Source organism: Malaclemys terrapin, chromosome 1 (assembly GCF_027887155.1).
Source record: "Malaclemys terrapin pileata isolate rMalTer1 chromosome 1, rMalTer1.hap1, whole genome shotgun sequence".
Lineage (NCBI taxonomy): Eukaryota > Metazoa > Chordata > Testudines > Emydidae > Malaclemys > Malaclemys terrapin.
In genome coordinates, this window is record NC_071505.1 from 157,636,408 (window position 1) to 157,651,054 (window position 14,647).

The following is a 14,647-nucleotide window of genomic DNA, read 5'->3' on the forward strand; positions in this document are numbered from 1 at the left end:
GGATGAAATTCAATAAGGACAAATGCAAAGTACTCCACTTAGGAAGGAACAATCAGTTGCATACATACAAAATGAGAAATGACTGCCCAGGAAGGAGTACTGCAGGAAAGGGATCTGGGGGTCATAGTGGATCACAAGCTAAATATGAGTCAACAGTGTAACGCTATTGCAAAAAAAGCAAATCTCATTCTGGGATGTATTAGCAGGAGTATTATAAGCAAGACACGAGAAGTAATTCTTCCGCTCTACTCCACGCTGATTAGGCCTCAACTGGAGTATTGTGTCCAGTTCTGGGCACCACATTTCAGGAAAGATGTGGTCAATTGGAGAAAGTCCAGAGAAGAGCAACAAAAATGATTAAAGGTTTAGAAAACATGACCTATGAGGGAAGATTGAAAAAATTGGGTTTGTTTAGTCTGGAGAAGAGAAGACTGAGAGGGGCCATAACAGTTTTCAAGTACATAAAAGGTTGTTAGAAGGAGGAGGGAGAAAAATTGTTCTTAACCTCTGAGGATAGGACTAGAAGCAATGGGCTTAAATTGCAGCAAGGGCAGTTTAGGTTGGACATTAGGAAAAACTTCCTAACTGACAGAGTGGTTATGCACTGGAATAAATTGCCTAGGGAGGCTGTGGAATCTCCATCATTGGGGATTTTTAAGAGCAGGTTGGACAAACACCTGTCAGGAATGGTCTAAATAATATTTAGTCCTGCCATGAATGCAGGGGACTGGACTAAATGACCTCTCAAGTTCCCTTTCACTTCTATGATTCTATGTATTGGCGAGTTTAAAAAAAATTAAAGTAAAACACTCCTGTGGTTTAGAGCAGCCCTGCAGCTGGGGTATCTGTGTTCACAGCACTGCCAGAATGACTGTATGCTATGAGAAGGTTATCTTGGGAAAAGCAATTTCATCCCTGATGTTGAGCCCGCTGAAACATAGATGTGTGTTTTTGATAACAAAATTAGAGCTCATTCTACACTGAGCAGAATTTACACTCTGAGCACAGGAGAGGAGAGGAAAATAGCTCCAAGCCAACTTTCTGTGCCCCTGTTCCTGGTCATCTTGGAGCCAAAACAACTTAGCTAGCCACTGCACCAGATGGCAGTGGCTCCGTAGCAATGGCCCACCACTATATGGTGGAGGGAAGAGAATGAGTGGCATAGAGCCAGCTTACACCATCTTTATTCCAGATGACAATTCCCCTGTGGCAGAGGGATCTTTGGCTGCCCATTTAGGCTAGGTTTAATTGGGGTTACACTGGCATAAAACCAAAGTGAAGCAGTGGAGAATCATGCCCTTTGTGTCTCAGGCCTATCTTTAATTATTATACATGGAAGTCTGTTTCAGGCTTCTTAAATTAACTTTTTAACAATGTTGGGTGTACGCTTTCCTCTCAGTGTGTGACAAACTCTGTTAGGATAATCCTTTCCATTGCATATGCATTGAGAGGTGTATATTTGCTATTTGATACTCACGAACTACCCAAACTACTTGTATTAGTTTATTGTGCGCATCCAGAGGATGTGGTTCCCACTCTGAAAATGTCTCCGTAGCAATGGCCCTGTTGGATGTCATGTTTATGGTCTCAATGATTCCAGATAAAATTTGTTCAGTTTACCAGTAAAAAGATGCTTTCCCCCCCTACTGCCATTCTCCAAACTAACCCTGGGATGTGAGTCAAGCTGAGTTATTGTTGGTGGTGCACAAAGCCCTGCATTCTGGATCAGAGGGAGTTCCCCCAGAGCACATCTCCCCAGCAGGCAGGTGTATGAGCTCACAGGTGGGCTCACAGTCATGTCCATGTCCTGCCACATCCATCCCAGGAAAGGGGCAGTGGAGCTAAGTCCTCCAAGCCACCTAGAGAGACTGTGCAGGAAGGAACCAATCAGGAGGGGAAGTTGCAAGGGGCTATCCAATCAGAGGTTTCAGGCTAGTATAAAAGGAGCTGCAGCGCACACCTGAGTTAGGTTCTTGCTGGAGCCAGAGGAGTGCAGAGGGTGTTCCTGGCTGGCCAAAAGCAATTGCAGCACCATGGACAGCTCAGTGCTGCCAGAGACCTGGGGAGCTCTGTCTGGAGAGCTACTAGTAATAGTGTCTGTGCTGCAAACTACCAGGGTCCTTTTTTCTCATGCCTCTTTGCCTTGAGAACTTGTCTTAGGGCACGTCTTCACTACCCGCCGGATCGGCGGGTAGCAATTGATCTATCGGGGATCGACTTATCGCGTCTAGTGAAGATGCAATAAAATCAATCCCTGATCGCTCTGCCGTTGACTCCGGAAATCCACCGCGGCAAGAGGCGGAAGCGGAGTCGATGGCAGAGCGGCAGCGGTCGACTCGCCGCCATCCTCACAGCCAGGTAAGTTGACCTAAAATATGCAATTTCAGCTATGCTATTCAAGTAGCTGAAGTTGCGAATCTTAGGTCGACCCTGCCTGCCCCATAGTGTAGACCTAGCCTTAGTCCTTGCCCCTTTCAGTCAGGGCTCTCTTTCTCTCCCCCAGACTTCTCTGTCAGGAGACCCTGTACCTGGTTTTTGCGCTGATCTCTCAGGCTTTACTCTCCCAGGTATTTCTTACCTGGAGACCATGTCTGTGGTCCCTGACTCACTTGCTTCTCCTGGATTTTGGGGTCTCTGTATGCCGATCCTCTAGATGCATCACATAATCATATACTGTGTGGAGCAAGTGCTGTTTTTCAGCCTCAGTGAACCAGAGATCTTTGGTCAGCTGCTCATTCTTGAACATGAGATCCTCCAGCTCCCTTTCGGCTGCCTCCAGTTATTTTGCCAGGTTATCCTCTCTTAGGAGGGAGCTCACGAAGCCTGCCTGTGCTACTCCACTCCCTATCCTAGTGTCCTGTTCTGTACCCCCACCCTTCTTTCACCTCTCCCCATTAGGGCGATTCTGTCTGGGCCTTTGTGCTAGTTAGCACACTGGTTATTTGAGTCTGAGTTCCAGGGCTCCATCTGTGTTCCCACTGTTCTCTCCCTCTGGGCCTGGGCCAATGCTTCCTGCAGAGCCAAGCACTGGTCCCTCTGCCCCTGGACTTCCTCCTGTGCCCGGGCCAACTCCTGCTCTACTGGACCAGCTGGCTAATGACTTTTCCCTCAGGAGATGTTGGCTGCGTCCAACTCTTGTTGGCACTTCCTCAGTGGGTCCCTCACATCTGGGGTATTCTGATCTCACCTTCAGGCTCTTTTCTGGCATCTCCTTACCCTGGATCCCAGCCCTTCTGCTTTCCTTCCCAGCTGAGCTTGGACCCTTGATATCCTGGGTCACTGTCCTGGTCTTTCCCACATGAGGGCTGAGTAACTCCCCAGTCTCTTCCCAAAATCGTGGGCCATGGCAGGTCCTTGACCACACCAGCACAGTTGAGCTCTCCAGCCCAACTTCTGCTGTGGGACAGACACGGGTCTTCTGATTGTACACAGGAGACGTACTGGGAGGTGCCAATCCAGGCCAGTTGCCATCACATGGTTGTCCCACACAAAAGTGTACCCACACCCTGAGTCTACCAGACCCTTAACTATGGTTCCTCCCATCCTGACTGTCACTAGCCATGGTGGGAACACCCTGATCTTTGAAGTATACCCCCACAGATTGGTCCCACTGTAACAAGTTTAGTCACACTCCATTACTGGGCAGTTCATTTTAATATGCCTATGCTGGCCACACCTGTAGCAGACTATCGGGTCTCCTAGCTCCTTCCCACTAGTACTTCCTATAGGCTGCAGAGCTTCTTGGACCCCTTGCTGTTGCAGTGCAACCCCTAAGTCTAGAAGCCTTCAGGCTTTTCCCCCTTGTGAGCTTATGGACCACCAGTTCCATCACCAACTGAGTTCCTGGGTGTGGCATGACCCAGCCACCTCTGTATCCACTCCTGCTGGCTGGAGTGGATCTCCTGCCATCACTGCTGTGCTGCAACCTGAGCTTCCTGTTTCAGCAGGTTCTCCATCAATTGCATCAGCAGGGCCTGGGTCCGCTTCTGCTGCATAGCAGCCCCCGGCAGCTGCTGGCCTTCCACCCACTGGTGAATCACCTCTTCCATAGTCATGCCCCTTGTTGATCAGGGTTGGTCTGAAAGATCACCACTTCTGATACCAAATATAATGGTGTGGCACCCACCTGTCGAGAGCACCCATTCTGGTCAGGTGTGTCTGCAGTCTTTAAACAGTCCCAGCCCTGATATTGAGCCATACCCCCAGAGCTTCCTCCCTGGAGGCAATGATTTTGCCCTCTGTGGGCCCTTCTGGCCTCAGGTCTCCACTGGGCCACTAAGTAGTTCAGATCCCCTTCTGAGGGTTTATTATTGTTCAATTGTAGGTCACTTCCCCAGTGGCCTATGGTGGTGGTGGGGGGTGGAGGGGACCTGGCCCATCCATTACTCTGGGTCCCAGCCCAGGCACCCTGAGAATATCAGCCATGTGCTGCTCTGTCTCTTTAACAAAACTGCTTTCAGTTCCCTGTGCCACTTCCCCGCATCCCCAGCCTTCACCGATGTTTCACCCTTACCTCAGGGCTCTTATATGTTCATCCCCTGAAGCCATCCAGGAGCTCTTCCTCACTCCCCTGGTCCCTGCCAGCCTTGAGCTGTCTGTAGTGCTGCAGTTCCCTTTGGCCAGTCAGGAGCAACCTCTGTACTCCTCTGGCTCCAGCAAGGACCTGACTGTTGTCTGCAATACTGCTCCTTTTATATTAACCTTAAACCCTCTACTTGGTTAACCCCTTGCAACTTTCCCTCCTGATTGGCTGCTTTCTTCACAGTCTCTCTAGGCAGCTTGGAGGACTTAGCTCCACTGCTTCTTTCCTGGGATGGGTGTGGTAGGACCCTGAGGCCTCCAGCAGAGGGCCTCTGGGCCTACTCCACCCATCACACTGTGAATACATATACAGAACAGATATATGTTATGCAGTGAAGCTGATGTAGTTCTGCTTTGTGGGGTTCTTTGACATCACTGTGAGCTCATACACCCACCTGCTGGAGAGATGTGCTCTGTGGGAACTCCCTCTGTTCCAGCATGCAGGGCTTTGGCACAGCTTATGGGCTTGACATGGGTATGGATCATGGAGCCTCTGGCCTGCCTCTTCTCAGACAAGGCGAGTAGGGGGAATGGATGTGCCACCAAGACTATTGCAATGATGAAGGTGTGACAGCTGTCCCCGAGCCTTAGTATGGTAGAGATTACCATTTGTTCCACATGCAGAATTTCCCTTGATGTTTCTTGCTTGGAATTCCCCATTGGCAAGTGCAGAATTTCCAACTGAGAACTGCCCTGCAGATTCCAGATGAGGTTTTGTTCCTGAAAGTTGTTTTGCACAAAAATAATGAAGAAAGGTTGGCAAATATATGCAAGTTTGGCTTCTGCAGCTGTAAACAAAGGAAATAAAATCTCCCTAAAGCAAAATCAGAAAAGCAGCAGTAGCAGCCTATCCATTTTTCATTTGATTATGTTTTTATCATTTATTGCTGGGGTGGCACCTTGCACACCTGTGGCGTTGCATAAATAATCTCACACAATTTTGATTTATGCTGTTTGAAGGTTGATTCCAAGCTAAGGCTTGAACTAGTCTGTTGGATAGAAAAAAAAGTGTTATTCTGATGAACTGAAAATCATATACCTTAATATTTGAAGACGAGAACTTTGTAGCACAGACTAAATTTTGCTGGCTAAGTTCTGTCAGCTAGGGGTGTGAAAAAAATAATCACTCCCTTTAGCTGAGATAGGTATGCTGGCAAAACCGCCAGTGTAGACCCAACAATGTTTAAAAGTCAAGGTTGATTTTTCAAATTATACTTTCAAGGATGCTTTACTTACATAAAAATGACATTGTTCTTTGGTAACCCTAGAAAAGTTAGCATTGAAATGTAGGACTGAAATTCATTTACCCATTGAAGTCTTCAGTATCATCTTCATCTAGGGCGATATATTATCATACTGATCCTTGTCCATGCCGCATTTGGATGTTTTCCTGCAAGGGAGGCTGCTCGCCAAACATTTGCAGGGTGGTGTGCATCTGGTCTTTGGACATGAGCATTTAATTAGCTGAAGGATTGATTCATGAGGGCAAAGTATTTGACAGATGGCTGGTGTGATCAGCTCATCCTCCAAGACCCATCCATGCCCAATAGGGGAGGGTAGTTTTGGATGCACTCGATCATCCTGCAGCCATTCCATTGCTTGATAATCTGCCCTCTTGGTAGAAAATGCAAGAGGGCATTGATCAATACACAGCTTGTTGGTGGCAATTTTTCTTTGTTTGTCTGCTTCTTGGAAAATAGTCACTGATTATAGCGCTGCTAGTGTCACAATGTTGGTCTTCAAATGGTAAACTCTGCAGATAAATCCCTGGAGTGCATTTATGAATGCATCAGTGACTGTTTCAGCTGTCCCTTGTTCTGAAAGTGCTTGGAAGAGTCTTCAGAGGCTGAATCAAATGCCTTCTGGTAAGATAATTTGGTCTTTCCAACCAACATGCCAGAAATGTCGTATTCTGAAAGGGCATGGAAACCTAGCAGTGTGTCAGCTTTTAATAGCCTGAGTGATAGGAAAACATCTGTAAGGGACATACAGTGATTCTGTGCCCCAGCAGCCTGCATAAAAATAAAATCTGTGGAAGTTTTGGGTAGAGTCTTACAAAGAGCACTAGAACATCTGTGTCTTGTGCAAAAATCCAGAGTTTAGCCGCACTTCTCTCTCTGGCACTGATCGCAGGCAAGATCATTTTAGTGTCAGCCTCCTCATGGAAATGACGAAGAAATTCCATTGAGCAGTGCAAGACAGCAGCTTCATTATGCCATGCAATGGTGAAATTCTTCAAGCAATTCTTCACAATCTGGAGCATTTCTCTTGCCAGATATATGCTTAACTCATCCTTCATGTGAGTATGGGACAGTAGCTTCTCCATTGTGACATTGGAGATGTTTATGGAGTCAAACATTTTATATTGCACAAGTGTAATACCATGGAGTCTCTTCTTTCTGGTAATATTTTTAATTGATTCCTCTGCATACATGTCAAATAAGAGGTGGACTTCATCATAGGTCCAGTATTTTCTCTATAGCCTCATAATGAAGTGATCAGCCAACTCTCAGCAAGTGTTAACAGTTTCTGGTTTGTTGAGAGCTTTTACCTCAGCTGTGTCATCTAGATTGCTACACTGAAAGGCCTCTGCTGGCATAAAGTACTGGTCATACTGTCAGTAGATGCTGGCTTAGGAAGACCGTGCAAGAAGTGCATGTTTACTGTTCACCTAGCAAACATGCATTGTTTTGTCGCATTCAAACATCAATTTGGTACCGTGGAGAACTCGTACTTGACCTATGTGAGACTTTGGGAAACATCGCAAAGAGATCTTGACGTGATCAGGAGATGAGCAAACAATGACCTGTCTGTGGTCAGCTCTGTAATAGTCCCTGCCACCATCATTCTGAATGTCTTCTTTGCATTAGAGCACAGCTTTAGGCTGTTCTTCTTGATTCTGTAGATTATTATGAATCAAATGACACCTCCCTTACCTTCCTGTCTTGCCCACGCAGGGGCGGCTCTGTGTTTTGCTGCCCCAAGCATGGCAGTCAGGCGGCTTTCAGAGGCGCGGTCCACTGGTCACGCAGATTCGGTGGCATGCCTGTGGGAGGTCCGCCGGTGCCATGCCTTCAGCGTCCCCCGACGCCGAATTGCCGCTGAAACTGCGGCTCTGGTGGACCTCCCGTAGGCATGCCGCCGAGGGCAGCCTGACAGCCGCCCTCACAGCGACCGGGAGGCTGTCCCCCCGCGGCTTGCCGCCCCAGGCACGCATAGGGTAACCAGATGACAAAGGTGAAATATTGGGATGCGGGGGGGGAATGACAAAAAAAAAACAACCCAAGCCGGTGGCAGAGCAAAACAAAAAAACAAAAAACCCGCCGGAGCACAGGAAAAATTGGTGGGGGCTGAGAACCCACCGGCAGTTCCATGCCCTGTCCCCCCCCACCAGCTTGCCTCCATCTCCACCTCCCCCCTCGGGGGGGGGCGGAGCACACAGAGCCCCCCCTCCCCCAGCCAGAGGGACCTGCTGGGGGCCAGGTGAGTCCCAGCAGTGCTAGCCTTACCTGGAGCGGCTCCCAGGAAGCATCCAGCAGGCAGGTCCCGTCCCTCTGGCTCCTAAGGTTGTGCAGGTCGGGTTGACGGGAGCGGGGGTCTCTCTGCCCGCTGCCGGCTGCCGGTGCCTACAAGCCCCGCCCCTGCAGCATGCAGCGGAGACCTCCTCACCGCTTCTGTGCCTGCCTGGGGAGTGGGGCTGCAGCACTCTGCATGCTCCTGCCGGCCGGCGGGCGGGCGGGTGCCGGGAGTTCAGCTGCACTGCCCCAGGGCCCAGGAAGAAGAGGTGAGCGGCGCCGGCAGCGCCGGCTTGCATCCTCCACCAAACTGTCCCCCGATATCGGGACAAAGTACGTCCCAACCGATGTAAGGTCGGGACATGGGACAAGTCCCCTAAAATCGGGACTGTCCCGATAATATCGGGACGTCTGGTCACCCTAGGCACGCGCTTGCTGCGCTGGTGCCTGGATCTGCCTCTGTGCCCACGGAATTACATGTGCTCTCAGACTAAACAGCTATCTTTGGGTTGAAAGCACAGTTGCCAACTTTCACGTGGTAAATAAGCACCCCGACTTTCACAATAAGCCAAAAATCAAGCTAATCCCATTTCAAAACAAGGCCAAAACAAGCCAATCCCTAAGAACCCCAACACTCTATGTGACTAGATTGCCCCAGCGTGCAGTCTGGGACTGTGGTGGGCCTGCTGTGCACCCCTGACTCTCTCCCCCCCTTTGCCCCTGCTTGCCCCCCCTTGCCCTTGCTTGCCGGGAACCGATAAAAAAAAAAAAGAAGCAACAAGCTACAACAAGCAGCAAGCTACAAGCCAAACAAGCTACAAGCCAAAAACTAGCCAACAAGCAACTCACAAGCCAATTAAGCCAAAAACAAGCCCAATTTCTGCATTTTTAACCCGGGGTTGGCATGTCTGGTTGAAAGGCTCAAATTTTCAATTCAGATGTTTCTCTCTCTCTCTTCTCAGAAATGACCAGAGAGCAGTAGACCTCAAAAACCATCTTGATGAAAACTTCGTCAAAACAGATAATCTCTTCAAAATGTTCTGGCTTTGTCAAAGCCGAATATTTTGATTAAATGTTATGGCATCTGAAGTGTTCCAACTAGCTTCCTTAGTCTACTTTTAATTCAGTTGGTTCTAAGGCAAACTTTTGGCAGCATATGGAAGTGTGCCTGAATAAAACTGAGCTAAGAATCTCCCTGGATGTGGGTCATACTGTTCTGAATCTATATCTATGAATATATATGCCCCTCAGTACACAGTATCTGAGCACTTTGCAGTCTTCAATGTATTTATCCAACAAACACTCCTGTGAGGAAAGACAGTGCTATTATCCCCATTGTATAGCTGGGGGACTGAGGCACAGAGACTAAATAACTTGCCCAAGGTCACACGGGAAGTCTGTGGCACAGCAGGGACTTGAATGCAGGTCTCCCAAGTCCCAGGCTAGCACCACTAGACCATCCTTTTTCTCTGCTCCTGTTGTTTATGAATAACACAAAGGACATGCATGTTGCAGTGGGATTTTGAAAAATTTGTAAATTAAACCCACACATGTAAATTGCTAATGTTCAGTGTCATAAATTCAGTAGGAACGAGCCTGAATTAGAGCATTCAGGGAGAGGTGGTAGGGGTATTTGCCTCTGGGTTCAGACTCATCTCTAACATCTGTACTCTGTTTTTGTGTTGCAGAATGGGAAAATTATACAAGAGTAACCCTAGGTACAGTGACAGGGAAAAACTTGGTATTGGCAAAGGCCAGATTGTTATAATATAATCCAGAGGTAATAAATATATAATTAACAGAGCTAGGGCACTGCTCCTCTTAAAGTCAGTGGGAGATTTGAAAATGACTTTAAAGGTAAAGTAAAAGCACACTTCAAAAGTTGGTAGGAGTGAGGGTGAACACTTTTATTTTGCATGTACATTTGGCTGGTGGTAACACTGCAGGATAAACTTAATTGCACATTCCTGTTGCTATGTCCTCTTTTCCTGGTGCCCCCTCCTCCTTAAATATAACTGGAATGAGTGACTTGTCACCCATATCTACTGAAGGCAAAGGGCCTGATTTTTCTCATACCTTTGTCAGTTGGGGAGTAATTCCACGGAACTCAACAGAATTGCATAAGCTTATGTGTGAGGAAAATCCGAGCCTGTCAGCCCAACTCCTCCTACTTGCCTCCCACACCCATTTCTGCCAAGTGCTTAATGTCTAATGTGTAGAGCAGGACAGAGTTTGGCTTGTTAGATACTGTATTTGATTATTTTTTCTTTAATGCCACCATTTAAGGCTGCATGTAGTGTTGCTGTAGCTGTGCTGATCCCAGGATATTAGACACCCACCTTGTCTCACTATTAAGGCTATCTAAATGAAATTGCCTGGGCTTCTGTTGCATGGGGAAGAGCCAGTGCATTGTAATGGAGATTCATTTCCTTCTGCTGTGGCAAATGCAGCACAACAATTTATTTGAGCAGTCGTAATGGTATAGTATTGACTGAAGTTATTCTGCCATTTTTAATAGCACTAAATCATTAAGCAAATGCAATAAACTAGTTGTTGTTTAAAGGAGTAATGCCTGCATTTAACCAGCTGAAAAATGTCTTTTGGTAGAGCATTGAAAAAAATGTTTAATAGTGTGCAGTCAGGAATGCGTCTGAAGATAAAAGCTACATTATCTTGCACTGAAGCTAAAGATAACTATCATTTGTTCCTCTAACCCAGGGGTTCTCAAACTGGGGGTTGGGACCCCTCAGGGGGTCATGAGTTCATTACATGGGGGGTCGCGAGATGTCAGTCTCCACCCCAAACCCCGCTTTGCCTCCAGTATTTAAATATGTAAAAAAGTAGTTTTAATTTATAAGGGGAGGTTGCACTCAGAGGCTTGCTATGTGAAAGGGGTTACCACTACAAAAGTTTGAGAACTACTGCTCAAGCCTGTTGTGATGTGTACATTTTTTTCATTGAAGATCACAAGAGTCTTCAGGACTTTCAAACACAAGGCCATTCTTCATCTAAAAATGTTTGGAACAGAAAGATGTGACTAGCTCTAATTGCCATTTTCTAGATGTTTTGTATTCAAGATGTTACAATGTGCAGTATGGTAAATCTCCAACATACTTCACTGTATTGATCACTATCTCTCACAAGCCAACTGATTTGTATTAATGCTAATGCTGAGTGTTCTTAAAAAGGAAAGTTTCAGAACAGTCATAATGAATTACTCTTATAAACTGTTGATTGCACTTCAGTCCTTTAACTGTCCTGTTTGAGCCTGTACTTGGCACCTGAAGTGGACTCTATCCTGCCTCAGATAAGCACTCTCAGCTTCTATGAGAGTTGTACAGTTGCAGTGGAGGGCAGAATTCAGCTCCCTGGATTTCTGTTGAAATCAGTGGGAATTACAAATGTGTTTATACAATGCCTAGCACAATGGTGTCATGTTCCACAAAAAATAAGGGCTTCAGGATCAGGCCCTATACATTTAACCTTTTGCCCATTTGTATCCCTTGGCATTCTCTCAGTTTATCAATGAGATTATGATTTATTTAATGGTGAGATTTTGGGTAATCACTTAAATTCCATGGTAGATTATATTGCCAAGTATTTTAGTTCTGATTCTTCATCAGCCTAGTTAAAGAACAGATTAGTGAGGTTTTTACTTGATAACACAATACAGATCAAATCCTCTGACAATAGTATGAAGAGTGATTTGATAGATCTGTAGAATATAACCAGACTAACTGATGTAGGAGTCATCCTAGCATTCCTACATAGTTGTCAAATGAAATCCCAGTTCTTACATTTGCTTTTCCTGTATTTTCCTTACAGCTGAACGAGATATCAGTGTCTACTGTGGAGTACAGGCAATTACTATGAAGATTAATTTTTGCACAGTTCTTTTTTCTGGTTATTCTGAAACAGATCTGGCCCTGAATGGGAAACATGGGGACGCTCACTGCAAGGGGTTTATAAATAACAACACCTTTCCAGCAGTGGTCATTTTCATCATCAATCTCAGCACTTTGGAGTCCTGTGGAAGCACTCTAGTGGTAAGGCAAGATCACTGACAGATTGTATAATCGCTAGTAGTGCCTAGAATAGAGTGTGGGGGGTACTCCAGCATTGTATCCTTTACAAAAACCTCTGAAACAGTCTTATACACTTAGTAAAATAGTTCACTACACAAAAATTTGCTTTTTCAAAGAAATGGATAGCACATCAATTTGAGTGCTAATAAGAAGCCAAGGACTAGGATATACTGGTAGACAACAACTTTATTCTTATAGAGCTAGCTGGGAATTTTCCTTCAAAAGGCTTTTTCACTGGAAAATGCAGTTTCTTCACAATCAAAACTTTCTGCAGGAACGATTCAATTTTGTGTAAATTTTCCAAATTTCCGTCTGGAAAAATGAAACAAATATTTTATTTAGGTTGATTTTTCATGGGAATTGTAATTCAAGCTCCCTGACTGAACTACATTTCCCATGGCACAATATAGTCTGCCCTCTGAGTGGCATGGTGCATCATAGGATGTGTGTGCAGGTTCATCATGGGAGTTGTAATCTGGCCAGGAATCCTGACCCTGAGTGGAGAATGGAGACATCAGGTATCTGAACTACAGCTCCCAAGAGGCACCACTATTGGGAAATGGTGTGTCATGCTGAATTAACCTGAAACAAATGCTTTGCCGTTTCTGAATCAAATGTTTTTAGAACTTCTCATTTCAATATTTGAATTTTTCATCCGATTTCAGGACAAAAATAAACATTGAAACATCAGAATTTCCCACAGGAAGGAAATTAGATTCTCAGCTCTAATTCTTATTTAATATACTGCGAGTGTATGTACCACAACTTCTGCTGGATGGTGTAAGACCTGCTCAAATGTCTGATTTATGTTGCTCTGTAGTGGTTGGTCAGCAGAAGGATGGAAGCCTTAATAGTGCTAACAACTAGTTGAGATTCTCTTTTAGCGGAAGGGGTAAATACTTGTGTTTCTAGAGCCAAACATCTTAGACTTGATATGCTATGCAGCATAAATGACAGCTATGATATCTGGCTGTGTGCACAGATTTGTTATACTCAGATTGTCACTTAAGGCAAGATTCTGGTACCTTTTTTGCAGCGCTGTAATATAATTAACTTTAATGGAGTTACTCCTAATTTACACCAGTGTGAATGAGAGCAGAATCAGGCCCTGAGTCTTCTAAACTGTTGTATCCAACAATGCCTCAATCTGTGGGGCAAGCCCAGATTTTAGACTTGAATTTCCTTTTATCCTTTAAGAATTGTTGTTCAACTTTTCGCTATAGGTAGAATCTCTGCAGTATGCTTTCAGATGTAAGGTGGGGGTTTCTGGCACACACAGGGATGGTCTGGGTCACTGAAGATGCCAAAATTTTTATTAAGTAATTTACAAAAGAATAACAATTTATAATATTTTGCCAGGTTGCCATTTATAGCCAGAGTTGGTAATGACTCTTAAACTTAAGTTCTCCTAGCACTTTCTGTTATATGTCCCTGTTTTCAGTTGCTTATAAGTTTGCCAAAGTGTTCAGGCTGAAACTTTCTATGTGCATTCGCTGTCTCAGACTGAATTTTCTTTTTAAAGTTCAGCAAAAATAGTTCAGTTGTTTCCAAGGGTAAGGTTAGGAAAAATGGGTAGTGTTGCCAATGCTAAAAAAACCCTAAACTGTGTGGTTTTTATATTTTTTAAAAAGAGCTCTACCCCCTCCATAGTTTGGAGCAAGGTCTTGAAATTTGGCATATAGTTCTAGGGTCAGATAAATGTCTTTTGCTGTCCCCATGAAAATTACCCAGATTGGGCAAAATTATAAGCCTCTGAAAATTGCCATTTTGACATGTTCATAGAGCGTGTTAGAAATTTGCTGTTAAAATCTCCGAACATTCCGATTGCTCTGTGCAGGCTCTCATTCCCTTTGGAGCTCCCTATATAGCAAATTCTCTGAATGTGTGCTCACGCCCTGCAGGGCTCCCTATGTGTATCCCTATGTGCAAAGTAAAGCAACAGCTGGGGGAGGGGAGGGAACAATAGCAACCCACCACCCGCAACCCCTATGGCTTAGGAGTGCTGGGCTGTGAGTCAAGAAGAGACCATGAATACTGATCTTAGCTCTTCCATTCACAGGTGTTAATATACCACACATTTAATAGCCTTTATTGCTAAGCAAGACTCATACCTCTACTTCATGAGGGAGGGAGGCATCCTTCATTTTACAGATGGCGTAATTGAGAGACTGTACTTCTGGAAAGGCTGGGAATAGAACACAGAACTCTAATGTGGTAGACTCCCTTGACAGCCTCTTAACCACAGCAGCTTTCAGAATTAATGTGACATTTGTGTGCTAGGCTGTACTGTCTGTAACCTCTAGGCCACTCTCTCTCCCACAGCCAGGAACAGAACCTAGGAATCTGGATTCCCAACATTTTTCTGCTGTCTAGCAAATGGTTATGTACACCACTGGCAAAATGTACAGGGAATAAGAGCCTACTATTGCTACCAGGTTTTCCTTTAGTTCAAGAAATCAAGTTGTG

The 14,647-nt window shown here is 45.4% G+C and overlaps 1 protein-coding gene across 1 annotated transcript in view; it reads left to right on the forward strand.

Annotated features, from left to right (window-relative positions):
- Window positions 1-14,647, forward strand: part of ZPLD1 (zona pellucida like domain containing 1) — a 32,751-nt gene that overhangs the window by 1,530 nt on the left and 16,574 nt on the right. Inside the window, exon 2 of the mRNA XM_054016412.1 lies at window positions 11,922-12,142. Coding sequence (XP_053872387.1) covers window positions 11,922-12,142 — 221 coding nt within the window. The remainder of the gene's footprint in view (window positions 1-11,921; window positions 12,143-14,647) is intronic.